Below are 14399 nucleotides of genomic sequence, written 5' to 3' on the forward strand. Positions count from 1 at the left end.
GGGATCCCGCTAACATGTTTAGGCCCGCCACATTATTTATGTACGTGCCTGTCCCAAGTCAGGAGCCCGTAATTAAGTGGTTGTCGTTTGTTTATGTGTTACATATTTGTTTTTCGTTCATTTTTTACATAAAGAAGGCCGTTAGTTTTCTCGTTTGAATTGTTTTACATTGTCTTATCGGGGCCTTTTATAGCTGACTATGCGGTATGGGCTTTGCTCATTGTTGAAGGCTGTACGGTTACCTATAGTTGTTTAATGTTTGTGTCATTTTGGTCTTTTGTGGATAGTTGTTTCATTGACAATAATACCACATCTTCTTTTTTATATTGAAAGTTCTTGAAGTTTATTTCTTCTTCTGGAAATAGAAGTATTATGTACTCTTTTATTTACTTCTTAATTATTTTCAAAATGTGATATTCTATTATCTACAACATGCATACATTTATATAAGAATGAAGATTTTTTTATTTTGTACGCGTGTACACCAATTTTTACAAAACGAGGAAAGAGCATCTTTGGTTACCGACGACACTGTTTCCAATCTATTTTAGATGGTGGACGATATTTTGGTCCTTTTTGAAAACAAAATAATAACCTCTCTGCATGTCCTGGACGATATTGAGATCACCCGTAATAACATGGTCATCATTGGTCATACCGTCACGCGGCATTGTGTGTGTCATTATAAAAGTCGACGATTATTGATTATTTTCTGTATTTGCTAATTAATGTTTTCTCCATTTTAAATCGTCTATTGAATCGAGTGTCGTTTCTGCCCCTTAATATTAGATTTTCAATTCCTTGCTTTTACCAGAGACATATATGTGTATCAGTTGTGTACAAGAGGCAAGTTGGTACAAATTGTAATGTTGTACTTGGTTTTTATATCAGTTTGAAATTTGTGTGACACATATACCTTTTTGAACCAGATGATAAAAGTTTATCTTTGAAAATTTTTCAACCTTATAATGTCTTTTAAAATTCAAATGCATATACTTCAACCTTACATGTGCTATTCTCCATGTCCTTTAACAGGAAATCTACGGAAGCGTATTAGGGACATAGAAAAAATAAAATTGGCAGTGAAAATTTTTTTTCATAGTCGAAATTTTGACTTTTCAAATCTCGAAATTTTGACTTTAACTTGAAATTTTGACTTTTCAAATCCCGAAATTTTGACTTAAACTTGAAATATTGACTTTCTAAAATCTTGAAATTTCGACTTTTCAAAAAGTCGAAATTTTGACTTTTTTGAAACTCGAAATTTCAACTTATAAAAAGTCAAAATTTCCACTTTAAACTCGAAATTTCGACTTTTTAAAAACTTGAAATTTCGACCTATTTTTAAACTCGAAATTTCGACTTATTTAAGACTCGAAATTTCAACAGTTTTAAACTCAGAACTTCGACCTTTTTAAAACTCGAAATTTCGACTAATTCTAAACTCGAAATTTCAACTTATTTTAAACTCAAAATTTCGACTTTTTTAAAACTCGAAATTTCGACTTTTTTTCTAAATCGAAATAGCGACTTTGATCTTAAAATTTCGACTGTTGAAATCTCGAAATTTTTACTTTTTCCAAGTACTTTTAAAACTTTGATGTTAGTATTCAAACAGGTATTACAATTTCAGAAGGAGTAGACATGGACGCAAATTATTAAAGCGTCATTTACTTATTTTGGCAATTTAATTCAGAAACTGGTTTTGTTCTTAAATTAAGATATGGATTAGCATTAATATTAAAGAAACCATTCGTAAAGAACATGCATGTTGACAGAATCCCCCCCCCATATTCCATGTTTTAGTTTCCACGACACTGTCATAGGATTGTCAGATCTGAGGACATTTAGCATCACAGTTGCAAAGGCCTGTTTGGTATACCAATAGCAAGTCACTGACTTTGCCTTGTTTAAACAATGGTAAATCAAGTAGCAAAATAATGCCATGCATATTCAGAACGACCAATGAGCTGCCCCAGTTTTCTAGTTTTGGAAGTTTGCATTCTTATAACCCAAATATTAACCCTTGTCTTTATATATCAAACTGTTGAATAAAAGTATGTCGTAATATAGGTGTGTCGGAATAGCGGGGTTACTTGATACACATATCTGAAGTCCAGACTTGAAATATGTATTTGAACGTGAAACATAATTTATTTATTCTTTGGCAAGAACAAGATTTTCTATCTAAAATAACCTCTTTAAAATGGTTTAGATAATTAAAATATGCTTATGAATCTTTTGTGGATAGTTGTCTTATTGGCAATCATACCACATCTTCTTTTTTTTTATTATGAAGTTTGTGATGTAAATGGCTCTCCGCCTCGTTGATATAAATGACTGTGAATGTGGTAATCGAAAACGTATAAATACTGAGGAAAAGTCGAAATTTTAAGTTTTGAAAAAGTCGAAATTTTGAGTTTAAAAGAAGTCGAAATTTTGAGTTCAAAAGAAGTCGAAATTTCGAGTTTAGAAAAAGTCGAAATTTCGAGTTTAAAAAAATCGAAATATTCAGTTTAAAAGAAGTCGAAATTTCGAGTTTTATTAAAGGTTGAAATTTCAAGATTTTAGACAGTTAAAATTTTAAGATAAGAAAAGTTAAAATTTCGAGTTAAAGTCGAAATTTTGAGATTTGAAATGTCAAAATTTCGACTTTGAAAAAAAAGTTCACTGCCAATTTTATTTTTTCTATGTCCCTAATACGCTTCCGTAGAAATCAAAGCCGGTGCAGACTCGTCGTATTGTATATCCAAGTTCAAAATAATCCAAGTCACAAATTACTCCGTTTCTTTTAGCAAGTAGTTCCCATCCTAGTGGCTTGACCATAGTTGTAACACATCCAGGCGTTTTGTCAGTGTCTAGTTGTTTGTTACAAACCTGGCGGGCCACCTTTGCACTTCTAAACTGTATGTTCTCAGTGGAATGAAGGTCCCATGCTACACTTGCATATTCAAGAGTTGGTCGGACCATGCAGAGAGATATAAGCTACATTTCGTACATTCTTGCATATCTAAAATTACGTCTTAGTAATCCAATTGATTTGGATGCATTTTTGGCATTGACGTCAACTATTCATGTGTGATGTTTCCACTGTAAGTCCTCACTGACATTTACTCCCGTATATTCTATTTGGAGTGTGGCCATGTAATGTATAGCATGTCTCTATTTTGGATTTTCTGATGGTGCTAGCTAATGCGGATGATGGTGCATTTTTCTGGATGGAATTTCATCTGCCATTTGGTTTCCCAGTCTTCTAGCGCTGAAAGGTCCTGATGTAATTTGGATTCATCCTGGAAATTCGTGATGTGGTGGAAAATAAGGCAGTCGTCAACGAATAGTTTGACAGTCGAATGTTGAATGGTTTCTGGTAAGTCGTTGATAAATACTAAGAAGAGTAAGGGCCCTAACACAGTCCCTTGTGGGACCACTGAAAGTACATCTGCAAGCGATGACTTACATGTAGCCCTTGTTGTTTCCTGTTATCTAAGAAGGATTTAATCCATTTCAGGTTTTCGTCTCTAATGCCATTGTGGTTCAGTTTTTTGAGTAATCTGCTGTGTGGGACTTTGTCAAAAGCATTTGCAACGTCGAGTAAGATTAAGTCCACCTGACATTTCCCTGATTTCTGTTGTTTGGCAATTCCTTCTATTGTTGAAATCAGTTGTGTCTCGCAGGATCGACGAGCTCTGAATCCATGCTAGTCGTCTAGAGGTTAGGTTGTTCCAAAATGTGATGATTTAATTGTGGATGATGTGAGAAATTTGCATGAAATAGAAACTCTGGCTGACTATGTCCCTGAATATAACAGTTATATGTATATATATTTATATAGGGGAACTTATATATACTATAAAAAAAAAAGCTGTCCTTATATATATACTGTGTAACCGTTATGTACCAGTGATCAAATGACGTACAGTAGTTCAGTGGCGGATCCAGGGGAGGTTTCCGGGGGTTGGAACTCCTCGTTTTTTTGGACGATCAATACATTTGAATGGGAGCATATAGTTGGAACCCCCTTTTGTAAATGGCTGGATCCGCCTCTGAAGTTAACAATTTAGGTTGTCGTACTGCCTTCAACAATGAATAAAATCCATTCCACATAGCAAGCTATAAAATGCCCCAAAACGAAAATATGAATAGTTGAACCGAGAAAATGCATGCATGGTTCAAAATCTTGTAGTTGGTGAACAGAAAACTTTATCCTCTTATAGAGATATTGTAACTTCTATACATGTATTCCCAATACATATGTTTCGATTATGTTCGAATGCCGGTTTGTTTCAGTTTCTTCAGTCTGTTGATACTAGTAGCATGGTTTGATTTATTTGTCTTTATTTATGCCAAAAAGTTAAATCACAAAGATACCTAACCCCGAGGAAATTCAAAACGGAAATGGCAAAATCAACAGCTCAAACACATCAAACGGATGGCCAAGTCATTACACCTCATAAGTTTTTATTCTATTAGTTCACGGTTTTACGAAGTTTGGTATTAAAGAAATGTTAAATTCGGTAAATTTTCAGACTTTTTGAAATTGCATTGAATGTTGTTGTATACATATATAACAGTAACCTCTAGCCACGTGATTTAAAAAAATATATAAAATAGGATTTTTTCTTCTTTCATCATTATGAAAGGAATATTGGGAAAGTATGAATAATTCGCTTCTAGCAGCCAGTAGGGTTAAATTTTGTCAAAATAAGGTAAGAAACATTGATTATGAAAGTGAATAATTCGACCTCATAGAATCCGTAGTATACAAACGGCATAATTATTGAACAAAAATATGAACGAAAGAAATGTAACACAGCAACAAACGACAACCACCCAATTACAGGCTCCACACTTGGGACAGAATGTGGCGTGTTAAACATGTTAGGGGGATACCGATCCTCCCCATAACCTGGGACAATGGTCACAGTGTACCAGTTCTCCTTTTGCTTCTTTCAATACAGAGTCGGACTCATCTTGAGTGTAAAATGACTCTTGCTCGAAAAATTATGAGGCCGCCTTCCCTCCACAATAATCAAAACCGGAAGCAACTATTTACAGTAATTATACATGTATTTACAAATTAAAAATATATACATCTGGAATCTACGGAGTTCTATGTGTTAGAAGCTCCTGTCAAGGCCTCTGACAGGATGGTAAGGCCGGACTTGAACTCTTCTGGTGTTGCTGATGTTGTGGCTTTTTCTGGTAGTGTGTTCCATTCCCTGGTTGATCTTGGGAAGAAGAAGTACCTGCACTGGTCTTTTAGAGTACGCTGTTGGTGTATGCGGTGGCCTCCTCTGGTCCGTAAATCTCCGGGTTGATAATAGTTTGAGGGGTCATGCAATATCTACCAATCTATTGTGGATCTTGTAGGCCATAGTGAGGCGGTCTTTGTAGTGGTGATCTATAAGAGGATCCCATCTTAGTCTCTCCATTAAAGAGCTGACACAACATGGGGATACGTCTTGATATTCATTGAATATGAACCTAGCTGCTCTTCTCTATACTTGTTCTATGTCTTTTTCAAGGATTTGTTTCAATTTGTCCTTATGAATTACAAGTTTTAATGTTTTCTCTTGCGTTTATTTGTCAACATGTATATAATACATTTCATTGCTTTTAATTTGAAACTGCTATGCCTTCCTTCTAAATGATCTCCTATCATTATTTTCAAATTCTAGAGGGTATTGATCATCACACACATAATCATTCAGCTGTTAATATTCATCACTTTCCACTTTTGTTCACATCTGAGTTGTCTTTATTTAAATTTAAATTATGATTTATCTAATTGATTAAAACATTTCAATGATCTCTAAATTATTTCCATTCTTTAGGGACAGAAAAAAATAGCTATACTATGAGATATTGTCCTTTGTGACATATTTTGATAAAACATCAATGAAATTATGTGCAAATTAGGGACAATTTTTCACTAAGGGAGACACTATTTTATAGTTTACAAATGTGATATTCTGTCCCATGAACAAAATTTCACAGATGAACTGTGAAATAATGTTCTAGAAGACACAATTTCATGGGACACTTTTTGGCTAACATATATTTGTCTCTGTGTAAACCAATTCAAACAAATTTCTTTTTCCTTTACATTTTAATATTGCTTCATTAAATCAAAGGTTTTAAATTACATCAAATTCGTTTTTTCCTTTCGATTTCTATAACTTAAATACCCATGTCAACGGAAGTAAGATTGACCAATCAAATTGAATCTATAAAATACATTGTAATTTCCCCTCCATGTCGAACTTGGAACGGTTTTACTGCCAAAATGTCAAGTTACAAAATAGGGGTGAATTTAAGGGTGACAGAAAATAGCAACCAAGGAGGTCGGAAGTATATGGAAGATACGCATGCCATAAGATTCGTAAAAAATGACGAAGGTGGCTTTGAATTCGCTTATTTTGGTATTTTCGATGGACACGGTGGTGGTGAGGCTTCAAAGTTTGCTCGCGAGCACCTTTTGGATGAAATTACTAAATATGAGTGCTTTTGGAATGACAATGATGAAGATGTATTACATGCAATTAAATCTGGGTTTCTTGACGTTCATTTTGCAATGTGGAGGGAAGTAGGTGAGTTCAAATCGGGGATTATTTAGTGCGTGGCCATGTTTGTATATAGTCAAAACTACAGAATCGTCTGAGGCATTTAATCATTTTATGGCAGATATGTTGCCAACGATTTATATGTTTAGGAAGAAAGATAATGTTGATTTTAATGCAGACCGTATTTTCTGTCGAAATAGTGTTGTATGAATAACGCTTTACCCTTTCATTCAAAATCCAATTCCGCGCCTTTTCACCCCTTACTAAATGAGGCCACGAAGGGTGTTTTGTTTACATAATTTATTTCCGTCTAGACTCATATTTTTAACATTAACACGCATTTCTTTGGTTAATTTTGTGCCTTTTCATTAAAGAAAATATATAGTTCTAATATCTTTAACTGAAAGAACGACAAATTATTAATACTGAAATAGTTTAAAGACTCATTCATAATATTCCCTCACTGGCAGGTGAAGGTCAGATCAACACAGGTAAATGGCTAAAAATGACTCTGATGTAAATCTTGTCAAGACATGTTCGGGTAAAAGTAATCTGTTCATCAATTTCTATTGGTTAAGAGATCATCCTCAAATATTTAAAAATTCTTGGGGTCTCTTCAAATTTCTATTCTTTTAAATTTGATTATTAAATAAAAATGTATAAAGTTATTAAATCTCTTTAGATAAATTAATTACATTTACTTTCTACATTAGAGTGGGGAGTTACTCTAATAAAGACCTAAACAATTACAAACATTTGATTTATTAAAATTATCATTACTGTTTTATTATTCAATGGAATTTCTCAAATGTTTTATTTTTAAAAACAAAAGCATACATGTACATGATTGAAGAATAACTTATGAGCAAAATTTGGAAATATTAATTTTTCAAACCACTAAGTTTGATTTCATGAATTCTTTTTAAATTCCAATAAGATTTTTAATTTAAACAAATCTTAAAATGAAGGAAATTCATTGAAAAATGAAAAAAAAGTTATTGAAACTTGATTACATACTCATGACCATCATATATTGCGTCACCCTGACCATATAATTTCATTGTACTTGTTAATTTACAAAATGTTTTGTGACAGATAGAGTCTGCACTATAAAACACAAGAAGTCAGTGAATTGTGCTGTCTGTAAATGTTTATAATTAACATTAATTTAATAAACTAGAATTCAGATTTTTATCTGGTCTTCAATGTACATGGATATAAGAAGCATTTCATCAATTCTATTCGATCTTCTCATCTTTTTTTTAATGCCTATTGAATAAGAGCCTTCAGGTATTTGGTATGTACATTTGTACACGTATACTATTGTTATATCATTAGTTTTAAAATAGGATAAGTAGGAAATATCAGTTCTTTATTCATTTTCTCTTATATAAATGTTAGAAATATGTCATTATGATGTGCATACATGTACACATCTGTGTTGCATTAATTTGCTAACCTTAATCATGTTATCAAATTTGTATTGAAGTAAAACTGAGAAAAATGTGTGTTCAATATTTTTTTTCAGATCGATGGCCGAAAACTTCAAGTGGATTTCGAAGCACATCAGGAACTACAGCTAGTATAGCTATCATAAAAAATTCCAAGCTATATATAGGGCATGTTGGAGATTCTGGAATTGCTCTTGGTTACGATGACAGTGGAAGTGAGAAATTTATACGACCAAAGGGTACAATGTTGACTATTGTAAGTTCTTGTATATATTCTTAATATTGGTCTTACTGATCTAAGTAGTTCATTTATTGTATCACAAACCTGTCAAAACAGACCTGCAAGAACAGTGTTAGTAAAAACATGTCAAAGCAAGCATATCTAGTTACCTGCAGTGTCAGAACAAGAATACATTATACAGAACATTATTTATGTAACTGATATATAAAAAGACAAATACAATGTACAATACTTGTTCGACATAAAATATTTTAGTAATATGAATGGAAATCAGTTGCATTGTCCATTCAAGCAAAATATTTGACACACTGATGAAGAACTGCACATCCTGTTTATGAATTTGGTAAATGTAGGTATACAAGAAGTTTAATAGCCACTTTCAGAGACATTCATGTTTATACATTCAGTGAAGCCAAGTTTATTATTTCATTTCAATTTCAGGATCACAAACCAGACAGTCCGGAGGAGAAAAAGAGGATTGAAGAATGCGGTGGCCAGGTTGTGGCTAAGTCTGGAGTCCAAAGAGTTGTTTGGAACAGACCTCGTAATCAACATCAAGGTCCAATCAGACGTAGCACACCAATAGATAGAATTCCTTTCTTAGCTGTAGCTAGAAGTTTAGGTACATTTGTATTTGAGATGGTCATGAAATTATAATTAGAATAAGGGATATTGAATTTATATGTTAGTACATGTATAACTGGGGTTTTTGAGGTTCACAACTTTGAAAAACAACTTTTTAGTGACTTGTTTTCATGCATTGCTTAAAGCAGATAAATTTTAGTGAAACAACAAAAATATAAGTTATTGTGTTATACAACTGTACACCAAAAATAATTACTTAATTTTGAACGCCTGTATGTCAACCAAGCAACATATCAATAACAAAAAAAGTGATCTTCAACAAAAGTCAAGTACATGTATTTATACAATAGATATGATTGAAAGAGAGATAAAGGATACCAAAGAAATATTCAAACCAGTGGAAAAACAAACTGACAATGCCATGAATAAAAAAGACAAATTATCAAAAGACAAACAAGTTTACAAAACACTATATAGAAAACTAAAGACTGAGCAACATATGAACCCCACAAAAATCTTACGGTGATCTCAGGTGCTTGAGAAATGGAAATGGTAAGCAGAACCTGCACCACATGTTAAATCATCATGGTGCTCCTCTTAATTCCAATTCAATGAATCCAACTCATCAATAAATTTATCATTGACAATTCAAGTTCTGCTAATTTATTTAAAAGACAAGGACAAGAAAAAAACTCTGAAATCAAAACCATACATGAACATACATATATTTTGTATATACATGTATGTTCTATTTTTAGGTGACCTTTGGAGTTACAACTATTTGAATGAACAGTTTGTGGTATCCCCTGAACCAGATGTATCAGTGAGAAAGTTAGATCCAGCCAGAGATAAATGTCTTGTTCTTGGTTCCGATGGGATGTGGAATATGCTTTCTGCTGAAGAATCTGTGTCAGTTGTGGTAGATCTGGAGTATCACTTCGAGTACAAAGTCATAAATGATCCTGTATGTATTTCGTCCACTGAATATATTTAAATCAACAAGAAAGATAATTTTATACAAATAAAGAAATGTAGAATTTCATGTAACAAACAAAAAAATAAGTTTACAAATAAACTAAAATATCTTTTCACTATCTACAAATGAACTAAGTAGTGTAGAATTAAGTGTAACAAACACAGAATATGTATTTATAGATTAAGAAATTGCATAATTTACACGCTTAGAATTACCATTTCAGAAATCAAGACGTAGAAATTAGATGGAAAATACATGTTACAAAATAAGAAATATAAGATTATAGCAGATATTCCTTTCTATACTGCATTTGCATAAGTGAGAATAATTTATCAGCTATGCCACAATTTGGGTGAAATTATAAGTGATGTTGTAATAATATGAGAGCACTTTAATTATAGCAACCAGGCATTACACTTGCAAGTGGTAGACCAGAATTAAAGGTTTTCAATGGTGCTTACAGCTACTATATAACTATAACCATGTGTCATAAATTGATACTAGTTAAGGTAGCACAATACACAGATTTTTTTACTTCCAATCTCCAACCTGTAAAATGCTGTTACTTTCTTTAAACAGCACATAACTTAATAAAAGAGGTATATATAGATAGATAAAAGATTAATCTTTTGAAAGAATACAATATTTGTGTTATGCAATCATTGTGTAATAAATAATTATGCAATTAATGGCAAAATCTTGGTCAGTTCACTTGGATGAATTTAGCTCTTTCATCTCTACAGTAATTTTAACGTCATCTTAACACAGCATGAGCTACAAAAGGGTGTCTCAAATTATCGCAATCATATCCAATTCTTTCATAAATTTGTAATTAGTGTAAACATCCTTACCAAATAAAAGTAGCTAATGTATGATTAGGTGTAAAATTTGATCTATTTTTTCTATTCAAAAGCTGAGACACTCTTTTGTGGATAATGGCTCTAGGAACAACATATAATAAAATCAACCCACTCACAAGGGATCCATGAAGAAGCTAATTTCAATTGAAAGTGGAAATTTGTTGTAAAATTTTGTAGACACTGTTTAATATCATTTTAACTGATAACATAATTGTTGTATAATACTAACATTGCATTTAATTGAAAGAGTAATCTGTTAGCTATCCATAAATACCACTTTTATAAATTTTCAAGCATTATAAAGAAAGTTACAGCATTTTAAAACTGGGTAATTGGTGGTATGAAATCATTGTATTGTGCCACCTTAAACCTTCAATGACTCATCAAATCAGATATAGTTCCTTGTAACATAAATTGGATTTTTTCGTTTGATGTTTTTATGAAATAATTTGCTTAAAAAGTGTGGTGAGGGAAAACCATGGTATATTATATGCAAATTAATGTTGTACCATACTTTGCTAATTAAATATGCAACTCAACTAAAATTCAAAGGGAAAAAGGCGGAGCTTCAGCCATGGTATAACATATTCATGTTCATGTTATTCCATGGCTGAAGCTCCACCCTTTTTTAAAATGTATCCGCCTCTTAAATATTTAGGAAACTGTTAAACGTACTAAAAGGTCAAGATCTTCATTTGTTTTTCGTTTCATAACAAAAAGCAATAAAATTATGTGTACCCAAATCTTAAGAAACCTTTTTCAAACTATATCGGATTGTTACGAATTCCCCTAATTTTGGAAACAACTACTAAATGTTTCTTCTTTAAGTTGTGAAAAAAATGAAATGTGAAACTATCATTTCCTTTGCGAAGATCCAATTAAATTTCGATTTAAAAAAGGGGGTAACTATAGAAAAAGGAATAAATATCAGCTACAAATATCTGTGAAAAAACATGATTTTTGCGATCAATTAGGAGAACGTACACTATCTACGCTCCCTGGATCCGCTACTATTTAAATAAAGTGTTTTATCATTAAAATTGTGTTTTAATAATTAATCTAATAATCGAATTAATAAAATAACGGAAGAAAGCAGTTTGTACGAAAATTAGAAATGTATAAATATGCATTTTTTAATGAGATGAAAATTCTGTAAAATATGATTAATTTGTATGATACTTGAAAACAAAAAAAAACAATTCTTACCGTCATTAGAATACTTATTTAATCCTTGTCCGACGCTGGAATCCGACATTTTTGTTTACCTCAGTCTGATGACGTTATGAAATTACTTGCGCAAACAACCAGACACGGGGCGCAAAACTAAATAAAAAACGGGGAAATCTAACATGTTCTTTCCTTTTTGCAAATTCAGGGGTTCTATTACATGAAATACACAGAATATCATACACGAGGCGCAAAAGTGACTTGCGCGAGCTTCCATTTCATTGGATAAAACTGTAACGTGATCAATTTCCAAAATTGGTTGAAGGTCTTGAAGCTGTCAATCATTTCATTTATATTACAAATTTTATATACCATGAGTCTTACTCATCAACATATTTAAACAAACTCATCCTTCGAATTCGTTTGTTTAAATATGTTAACTCGTAAAAACCATGGTATATATAGTACTTAGATCGTACAATCCTACTTGGATAACTGTGGTAATTCTAGAGCAAACACATTACCAGTTTACCTGCAAAAGAGTTGTGGTTCTTTCTGGGCATTCAGGACTTCCTCATTTGGCAGCCATAAAATAGCAAATAATGCTGAAAATGTTAAAAAATCCAAAAATCTGTCAATTTTAATTTAAAAAAATGCCAAGATATTGTTAATATGGATGTATTCAATTATTTGTCAATGTTTTCTCTTATAGACTGCTCCTGTTTCATATTGGATTAATCCAGCAGAGAAGTTGGTACAAAGAGCTTTGAACAAGTGGAAGTCCCGTCTGATGAGGGCTGACAATACAAGTTGTGTTGTTGTTTTAATAGATCCACTCGGACCTAGAAAACTGTCTTTACTGAAAAAAGAAAGAGAGGAAAACTTGCGCAGAATAAGAGAAAGCAAAGAAAAACAGACTATTCCGGTCAAAATGTCTACTCGTTCTTCACCACGTAAACCTTTAGAATCTGACTCAGACTCTGGTAAAAATGAGGTTAAGAAAGCTTCCCCTAAAAGTGCCCCTTCTAGTCCAAGAAATGACAACGTACACAAAGGTGTCGTTTCACCAGTATCTACTGAGAAGACAAGAAGAATGTCTATGCCTAATTCTATGGAATTTGATTTGGATGATAGTATTCAAGCAGCTAGTATAAATAAAAAGTTGAATTTTACACCAAGTACTGTTAGAGAAAAGATGTCACGAGCAGTGGATATATCTGATCAAATTTTAGCCCAGGGTAGTGCATCTGCAATGAAGAAAGCTACGGAAATGTTAACACATGGTCACAGAGGTATCATGGCCAGGAAAATAGATGACCAGCTTTGCCCAGAAAGTGCCTCAGCAATGAAGAAAGCAAACAAGGCAAACTCAAAACACACTGACCTCCAGTTTAACAATAATGCCGTAGTTGACAATTCACATTTCACACGGACTAGACAGCGACATTCGTCAGATGCTGTATTGACACTGAAAACTCCACATCACGCAAATCCCTTGACATTACTTAAAGGAGTTGTGGGTAAATCATTAACTGAAAACAAAACTGAATCTCAGTGCCGAAATGTCCTCACAGAGAATTCTAAACAGTCGAACAAAGTCAATTCTCACGATCAACACAAAGCCAAAGGAAAAATTGACATTCATTCAAAGGAGGATCAAAGTATTTGTGATGGTGCCGCATTTAAATTAAGGACAAAAGAGGAAATTAATGAAAGGCTAGGTCATGGACATCAGTTAAGGAACAGCAGTAAAAAAGGTGTTGTAAGCAAACCAAGTTCAACAGCTTTACGTAGACTCTCTTCAGACTCCATTAAGAACACCACACGCACAAGTATGCGATTGCGAAAAATTAATCCACGATCTCTAAGATGTAAATCTCAGACCGAAAATAAGAACTTTGTATCAAAGTTCAAATTAGGTGGCTTGAAGAGAAAGAGAACATTTTCAGAAGGAGCATCTGTGTCAAAGAAAGTTTGCCGTAGTTAATAGTGCTAGATATTTAATTTAACAATTACAATATTTGTCATATTAGCATTCACATTTTCTTGCTTTTCTTGAAAAGTTCTTTTTTATTGGGTTTTATATTTAATCGAATTTATGTGTATGAAAAATTAATTAAATATTGTTGTTAAAGTTTTAAAAAAAATTAAATTGGTTTTAGATAATTTTTATTGAATAATTCTTTAAATTTGTCATCAAATTTGGAAGGAAAGAAAATGTGAATGTTAAATAATTTTATGTGTTCAATTCGACATGATTTTGAAATGGTTGATTTGTTTTCTGTTAAAACCAACCATATCCTTTCTATATTTGTGATGAGATAATTAAAAGCAGGTAATTAATATTAGTTGAACAATTTAATTTTACATATAAATCTTAAGTTATTGTTCTCTTTTATTTATAATTTTATCTACATTTTATTTTTGTTAATTAATCTTAAAATGCAGTCTTTTTACTCATTTATATCTATTTACCTATGTATGTTTTTGTTACAATCTACCTTTTAAATACATGTTATACATGTGAGTTAGTTTAATGTGTACTTGATCTAAGGT

General features: G+C 32.3%; 1 protein-coding gene across 2 annotated transcripts; it reads left to right on the top strand.

The window, feature by feature from the left end:
- The first annotated feature begins 6197 nt into the window (after positions 1-6197).
- Positions 6198-14399, top strand: LOC134680960 (uncharacterized). Of its 2 annotated transcripts, none has more exons than XM_063540280.1 (5): positions 6198-6590; positions 8092-8270; positions 8697-8877; positions 9599-9804; positions 12556-14399. In XM_063540280.1, the coding sequence occupies exons 1-5, from the start codon at positions 6287-6289 to the stop codon at positions 13828-13830; spliced, it is 2145 nt and encodes a 714-aa protein (XP_063396350.1). In that variant the 5' UTR covers positions 6198-6286; the 3' UTR covers positions 13831-14399. The 2 variants fall into 2 exon arrangements, with proteins under 2 accessions (XP_063396350.1, XP_063396351.1); XM_063540281.1 differs by lacking the exon at positions 6198-6590 and adding an exon at positions 7044-7104.

This window comes from Mytilus trossulus, chromosome 8, assembly GCF_036588685.1.
Source record: "Mytilus trossulus isolate FHL-02 chromosome 8, PNRI_Mtr1.1.1.hap1, whole genome shotgun sequence".
NCBI lineage: Eukaryota > Metazoa > Mollusca > Bivalvia > Mytilida > Mytilidae > Mytilus > Mytilus trossulus.

What these genes read in the sequence shown, in the direction of transcription:
- LOC134680960 (XM_063540280.1), top strand. Translation starts at nt 6,287, where the DNA reads ATGTCAAGTTACAAAATAGGGGTGAATTTAAGGGTGACAGAAAATAGC. An exon ending in AGGGTACAATGTTGACTATT is followed by an intron (nt 8,271 to 8,696) that starts GTAAGTTCTTGT and finishes TTTCAATTTCAG; the next exon opens with GATCACAAACCAGACAGTCC. An exon ending in AGCTGTAGCTAGAAGTTTAG is followed by an intron (nt 8,878 to 9,598) that starts GTACATTTGTAT and finishes TTCTATTTTTAG; the next exon opens with GTGACCTTTGGAGTTACAAC.